The 8,031-nt window shown below is 32.6% G+C and overlaps 1 protein-coding gene across 2 annotated transcripts; it reads left to right on the top strand.

The window, feature by feature from the left end:
• Positions 1-2,644: 2,644 nt before the first annotated feature.
• Positions 2,645-5,627, top strand: LOC130802420 (actin-7-like). 2 transcript variants are annotated; one of them, XM_057666435.1, is made up of 5 exons: positions 2,645-2,810; positions 3,957-4,027; positions 4,108-4,501; positions 4,591-5,204; positions 5,288-5,627. In XM_057666435.1, the coding sequence occupies exons 2-5, from the start codon at positions 3,968-3,970 to the stop codon at positions 5,351-5,353; spliced, it is 1,134 nt and encodes a 377-aa protein (XP_057522418.1). In that variant the 5' UTR covers positions 2,645-2,810; positions 3,957-3,967; the 3' UTR covers positions 5,354-5,627. The 2 variants fall into 2 exon arrangements, with proteins under 2 accessions (XP_057522418.1, XP_057522419.1); XM_057666436.1 differs by having other exon boundaries at positions 3,897-4,027.
• The last annotated feature ends 2,404 nt before the right edge of the window (positions 5,628-8,031 follow it).

Here is an 8,031-nt window from a genome sequence, read left to right as displayed (position 1 = left end):
TTTGTAATTCTCATTTGCTAGCAGGTATTTACAATCATCCTCCTATTATGCTTTACATCCACACTAAAAAAGGTTGTGAGGCTGTTTTTATCATAATGCCCTTCCTAATTGCAGTGTTAGTTGGTCTTTTTTGGTGGAAGCTTTAGAAGACTTTGATGAATTTGTTAACGAAATTTTGCTAGGAAATTGACTTGTTTGAATGGGTGAAATATCAACTACAAGTGCATTAATAGTGTTATCAAGAGGTTTAATTTCTCTTTCTTCAATTCCTTTTTTTATTTCTTCTTAATAGGAGGTTTAACAACAAGATTCATAGATGAATCCTCTTTCGTGTCATGATTAAGGGGGTAGAGGGATTTAACAACAAGTGTATCTATTTCTAACACTGTCAACCTAGGACTTCTCGTAATTGACAATCTCATGTGCATGAATGGTATTAAGTGGTACAATATGGGACAAAGGAACATGGGATTCAGGGACAGGGGTCTGTGATGCTTGTGGTTATGAAGCCATAAGAATTCTAACTGATTTCATTAAAATACTTTCTTAATCAAGTGCCCCAACCCAAATGTAAATCATATGTCTATTAGGTAAGTTCTCAAACATTTACATTAAGTCTTGGTCACAATTTATTTAAATCTATTTGTTTTTCCAAACATGCAAATGAAAGGAATTTATGCATAAGTTTACTAGTTCTAAGATACTCATCTTTCCAATTTAGTACAAGCTCTAACAAAGTAACCTATTTTTATTATCTACACTTAAGTCAATATCATCACACAACCATTTAAACCTTAGCACCATAGATTCACATAATCTGCAAATCAAAATCAAACACAAAATCAAAAACAAATTAATCCTAATATTTGATATAAACTAGTAAATGAAAGAAACAATCAAAAGAAAATAACATGCAAAGATTAACAATATTACAATTATGCAGTACTAATTACAGCAAAACTAGTAAACGAAACAAATTCAACGGTTCAAATAATAGCCATTAACATAATAAACCCTAAATTTTTCGCATAAAAATAAACTCGATAAAAGCTTAAATTATGAAAGATTACCTCAAATTGTAGAAAAAGAGAGTGTGAATCACAACAACAACAACGCAAATTAGAGTGGTATCTAGGCTATAGTGAAAAGGAAGAAGAGTTCATGGAAGAGAAGGGAGTGAGGAAGACTGGTTTGATAATGCCTTCGTGGAATTTGAAAATAGACTTAAAATGGACTTAACGATTACTTTAACAATTTTTCCTTACTAATGTTACCGAAAGCATAAGAAGATAAGTATAATGCTATACTATGGAAAAATCTTTTTTTAAAAAATGCTACTACTCGCATTTGTTAAAAACACATTGTTACCAAATAAAATTTCCCCATAAGATATTACATTCAACCCTAGTGTTTTTTTTCTTCATTTTTGCTATGATATCTGTATGTTTTATGTTTTACCATAGTATAGATCAACCAGTTGGAAACGACAATTGTACATGAATGACTATAGTGAAGTTGTTTCCTATCTGAAAAACTCTAAAAGAGATATTTTGTGTCACATATTAAGTAGTTCTATTATTTGCAGTCTATTATGTCACTTTAGTTGCAAGTTACTAATTTGGCCATTTATAACTTTCCCAAAACTTCATCTATGTTTACTTGGGGATCGGTAACTATCTCAAATCAATTATTTTGTTTGTTTTGATCAAATATGATTTCTTTAAGTTGGTATATTATATTTTTTAGTGATGCTAATCTCTCATCCACGTTTGATGGAGATTGTCTGCTTTGTGATTATTGAGTTCTACTCAACCATATCTCAAAAGAACAGAAGACGATAACAATTTCTTCGTCATGTTGTATTAAATTCATCTTTATCCTAATTGTGATTATTAATTTAATAAAATTAAATATATATATATATATATATATATATATATATGTATATATATATATATATATATATATATATATATATATATATATGTATATATATATATATGTATATATATATATATATATATATATATATATATATATATATATATGTATATATATATATATGTATATATATATATATATGTATATGTATATATATATATATATGTATATATATATATATATGTATATGTATATATATATATATATGTATATATATATATATGTATATGTATATATATACATATATATATATATATACATATATATATATATAAAAGAAATGTTGAAATTAAATCCATGACCATTTATGTTATTAATCTATAAAATTAATGATGATTTTTTTTTAATTACAAGGATTGTTCTTGATTTAGTACAAAATCATTAGGCAAAAATTCCTAAAAGGAAGAAACATGAATACCAAGCTTAAAAAGATAAAGAAAAATTATAGCTTGAAGAACCCGAGAAAACGTGCTTCCACATTCTGTGAATATTTTCTTGCACATGACACCACCCCACACATTCTGTCAAAATTTCTCCAACAACAAAAAAATAATTTTAAATAAAATTTCCTTTTCCAGAAATCTTTTTAAACATAAATATAAAAGTTCAAATGTAAAAAAGCAAAGGAAAGAAAAGCAAAAAGCGACCACGTGGACGAGTACGTGCTTCCAGCTCACATGATGTCACCGCCTGCCCTGGTTCACTTCTTTCTGTTCCTTGGCCTCATATTTAATTCTCATTTTCTTTCACTTGCATTTGCATTTCATTTGACAGCTTCCTCTCAACAGAATAAAACATAGCAGTTCCCTCTTTTAATCGCTTCTGTCTCTCTCTCCTCTCTCCCTTTCAATCTCTCTTCCGTCCTTAAGGTATGAACTAAAAGCTTTTACACTTTCAATTTGAATCATCCTTTATGTTTAAGATTTGATGTTTTTTTCTTCAGATTATTGCCGAAAATTGCTGTTTTGATTTTGTTATTAAGTTTGATTTTGTGATTCTTTGAATTTGATTTGATGCTATTATGATGAATCGTAGTCTTTTGAGTGGTCGATTATTGTCGAATGTGTTAAAATTAATTTTCTCATTGAGGTTTATTTTTTAAGTGGATTTGATGTTATTTTACTTGTTTTGGCAACTCAAAGTGTTTTTGTTACTAGAGTAGTCCCGATCTAAAGCTTTATCAGTTGACTTACGTTGTGTGTGATTTGACTAGCTCGATCTGCTAGATTTTTTCGATCTTTGTTTATTTTAATGCTCGATTCATGGTTATTAAAGATCTTGGAATATTGAAGTTTATCGCTTGGTTTAAATCATTTGGTGAATTTGATTCATAGATTTCTTCTTTCACGTTTAATCGCATTTGGTGAATTTGATTGAAGACGTATTCGAAAATTTTGATGTTAAAGGGTGGTGTGTAAAATGTTTTGGATTTTTTAGTTTGTGAGAATCAAAGCTGATGCAAAACTTGAGAAATGATTGGATTTTAGTAGCTGAATCGCATTTAGATCAGAACATTGCTGAGTGTTATTTTAAAATCAGATTCTTTTCTACGTTTATTGATCCTGAGATTAGCGTTTTATTTGAATGATATTAATAATGGGCTGCAAAATTTAAGCTCAAAACAGATCTTGTAAAAATGTGTACCTTTTGTCATATGTATTTGAAAATGGCCCTAAAATAACCAAACAGATTTTTCATGCATGAGGGAAATTGTTTAAGGTTGCAAGGTTTTTGGGAAGCTTGCAAATGTGAAAAAATTGGTTTTGATGATGAATTATTTTTACTGAATCTTATGCAGACTGAGACAATATTTTGTGTGTGTGTGTGGACTTTAACCTTATCAATAAAATAATATGGGGAGGACATTTAACTTATGCATTTGTTTATTTTATCATTTATTGTTTAACTGGTCTGATGAATTGAGGATGATATACATTTATTCTTCTTATAACTAGGATGATGTCAACAAGGTACTCTTTCTTATGAAAAGGGATGTTTTGACTGTGTATTTGTAGTATAAATCGAGATGGCGGACACAGAGGAGATTCAACCACTTGTTTGTGACAATGGAACTGGTATGGTCAAGGTAAGATTGTGCCTGCCTTTGCCTTAATAATTCCGTGGTTGGTTTTCATGTTTATTTGATTGCATTTGTGCTATTTGAAGGCTGGATTTGCTGGAGATGATGCTCCTAGGGCTGTTTTCCCAAGTATTGTTGGTCGCCCAAGACACACCGGTGTTATGGTTGGTATGGGACAAAAGGACGCTTATGTTGGAGATGAAGCCCAATCTAAGAGAGGTATATTGACTTTGAAGTACCCAATTGAGCACGGTATTGTGAGCAACTGGGATGACATGGAAAAGATTTGGCATCACACTTTTTACAACGAGCTTCGTGTTGCCCCAGAAGAGCACCCAGTGTTGCTCACTGAGGCACCATTGAACCCCAAGGCTAACAGAGAAAAGATGACCCAAATCATGTTTGAAACCTTCAATGTTCCCGCTATGTATGTCGCCATTCAGGCTGTTCTCTCTTTGTACGCTAGTGGTCGTACCACAGGTTTGTAGCTGTCAATCAACTTGATTTTTACCTTCCTCATATAACGCTCTATCTTTATTTCTTATTATAATTTTGTGTTCTTTGAACAGGTATTGTTCTCGACTCTGGTGATGGTGTGAGTCACACTGTTCCTATTTATGAAGGTTATGCTCTCCCCCATGCCATCCTGCGTTTGGATCTTGCTGGTCGTGACCTTACTGATTATCTTATGAAGATCCTTACCGAGAGAGGTTACATGTTCACAACATCCGCTGAACGGGAAATTGTCCGTGATATTAAGGAGAAGCTCGCCTATGTTGCCCTTGACTTTGAGCAAGAATCAGAGACTGCTAAGAGCAGCTCTGCCATTGAGAAGAACTATGAGCTTCCTGATGGTCAAGTTATTACAATTGGAGCTGAGAGATTCCGTTGCCCTGAGGTTCTGTTCCAGCCATCATTAATCGGTATGGAAGCTGCTGGTATCCACGAGACAACCTACAACTCCATCATGAAGTGTGATGTCGATATCAGAAAAGATCTTTACGGTAACATCGTGCTCAGTGGTGGTACAACAATGTTCCCAGGCATTGCTGACCGGATGAGCAAGGAGATCACCGCTCTTGCTCCGAGCAGCATGAAAATCAAGGTCGTTGCACCACCTGAGAGGAAGTACAGTGTCTGGATAGGAGGGTCTATCCTTGCATCACTCAGCACCTTCCAACAGGTACTCTTTCTTTAATTGGTTAATGTTACTATTTAGTGTTGATCTGGAGGCTAAAATTGCTAACATGTTTGTTGCTTCTGCAGATGTGGATCTCCAAGGGTGAATACGATGAATCCGGTCCATCAATTGTCCACCGAAAGTGCTTCTAAGGCGAGTTTTGAAATTTGTAGTCCTACATAGTTCCTGTTATCTCTTTGTTTTTCTTTCAGTTTGGTAAAAGAAAACTGTTGGTGTGGTGTATGATTTGATTTGATTTAGTTTTGTTGAAGAGAGATGGAGAGGGTTTAGCAGCTTGTGGTTATTTTGGGACCAAAATCTTGGAATTTCGATTGTTGTAACTATTTTTCGAGAATTATGGCATGTAATGTTTGCGGATCGCAGAATTTTTTATTGCTATATACTCTATTTTTTCTGGGTCACACATTTAGTCAATGGCTGGTTTTTGATCATCTAAATTTTATGCCGTATTATCCGCTAGAATATCGGAAAGACTGATGCTATTTATGCCATTGTTGAAGGTGACTTCATTTATGCTTTTATTTGCTTGAGGTGTGAATATTTTCAAAAAAAAAAATTGTTTTTAATAGTAGTTGTATTTAAAAATTTGAACGTTTGTGGTGTCTTCTTTACATATAGTGGATTTGTAGCTGCGATGAATGACCGGTTTTTTTGTACACATGGGCAATATTTTTGTCGGTTCCTAAACTTTGAATTCCTTTATCCACTGCATTCTTACGAGGTGAAGATTGGTTAATGGTTGTATTACGGCTTTTCATGCTTATTTTCTTTAGGTCATGGTTAATGCTAATCACGAGATGTTGAAGTCATACAAAATGGGGTATACATGCTGTTGGTGCACTACATAATGGTTCAGTTACATGAAAGCATAAAAGCAATCTTTCTGTTATGCTATATAAGAGTACTTTGTTTTAGTTTGTTAAAAATATTACACATCATTAATTAGTTTGTTATTCTCACGAAAAATGGCAATTTCAACCCAAAGTCCAGCAAGCATATAATATCTTCATTCTTCTGATCATGTTGATACAAAACTCATTTCAACGCCGTTTAATGGCTCGGAATAATATGCTGAGTAGAAGAGATCGATGATAATTGGACTCACTGTAAAGAACAACTGAGTTTTGTTTATGGTACAACACCTAAGCCTCTTCCAAATTCTTTTTGGCTCTAATTATTTGGAAAGTGCAATAATATGTTGATTGGTTGGATTGTTGCCTTTCTTGACAGAATAGTGGCCAAAAGTATCATGTATTACAACAATGCTATAGAAATATCACATGACAAATCCTCCTCTGCACAATTGTATAGCCTACAAGAACATACCAATCTTAATCAAAATGCCTCTATGACTATTGCTGATTATTTCACCAGAGTGAAATCTCGTTGGGATGTAATTAACCACCTAGATCCACTCCCTATGTACACTTGCCAACCAATTCAATCAGCCTCGCACTAATATTCTCACCCATAGTTCAAGCTGCACACAGAATGCTGGTGCAAGAAGAAAGGAATAAAGAAATTTGTAAATATGCTGCTACTCCAACTGAATCATTGGCTTTTACTAGTGACAAGAGTAAGATTTATGATCAACGTAGGATCAATGAAGGTAATAATGGCAATAAGAGGACATATACTCAAAATGGAGGAGGTAAAAGAAACAACAATTATTTTGTGACCATTGCAAGATCAAATGCCACTCAATTCAACACTGCTTTAAAATCTATGGTTATCTTGACTTTTAAGGGAAGAACAATTGCTGCAAACACAAGGTGATAATGCTAAAAAAATCACAAATGTCGGAGGTACTAGATAGAACAAAAGATGGAGTCTTAAGTTGTTGATGATTTAACTAAGTCCCCTCTATGCAATAAAATTATACACATTAAATAAGTCCAATGACTACCATTAGTGGTAAGTAAGGGGTCGATGCACAGGGAAATAATTTTGTGACAAGTAGATTATAATGACAATGAAGATTTTTAATTTGGTGTAGTGGAAGTTATAAAAAAAATGATTTAAACTTCAAACAAGAAAAGTAAGACTAGAGTTTGGGGAGTTAATTTCTTGATTTACTAAAGGGATGGGTTGGAAATGTGTTTTTTAACAAAGTTTTATGAAGAGAATAGTCTTTCTATTTTAGCTCCAATACTTCTAGGCATAAGAACCATATAATTATTAATATGGTTAAGGAGATTCGGCTTCTAGGCGTAAAACTCGGCCACATTACTAATTTTTCTGTTATATATGCTTATGAGTTTGAATTCATGTTAAACAAGAAGCAATCAACAAGATAGGTATTGTTCATCATCATAAGAACTGATTAGGTCTCAAAGGAATCTTAATAAAGTTAGCCTTCGGACTACTCAGTACTAGCATGAATTCATACTTCACAAGTGTTCAATATATTCAATCAACATAAATTGTCCATCGATGGAAATTGAAATGAAGTTTTGATTCCTGAACATGGAACTCACATATTCATTCATGTACATATTTATACTCAACCTATTTCCCAATAAGCAAATCTATATGTTAACTACATCCCTAAACTGTAGAAAGTAAAACTACTCACTCATGTTTAAGAAACAATAAAACACATTTATTTTCATAAGATACATGATTCTTTCAATAAATTAAAAAAGGTAAGAGTTAGAAGAACTTACTACCCTCAACAATAGAGGATTTGAGAAACACAATAAAAAAAAGGTGCTTCAATATTCAAATGATACAAGTACTACACAACAAATTGTACAGTTAAAACCATAAAATTTTGAAATATCCAAGTACCTCAATTAATTACCAAATG

Source organism: Amaranthus tricolor, chromosome 16, assembly GCF_026212465.1.
Source record: "Amaranthus tricolor cultivar Red isolate AtriRed21 chromosome 16, ASM2621246v1, whole genome shotgun sequence".
In the NCBI taxonomy this organism is placed as follows: domain Eukaryota; kingdom Viridiplantae; phylum Streptophyta; class Magnoliopsida; order Caryophyllales; family Amaranthaceae; genus Amaranthus; species Amaranthus tricolor.
The sequence above is the reverse complement of the archived record's forward strand: the minus strand, read 5'-3'. Positions and strand labels throughout refer to the sequence as shown.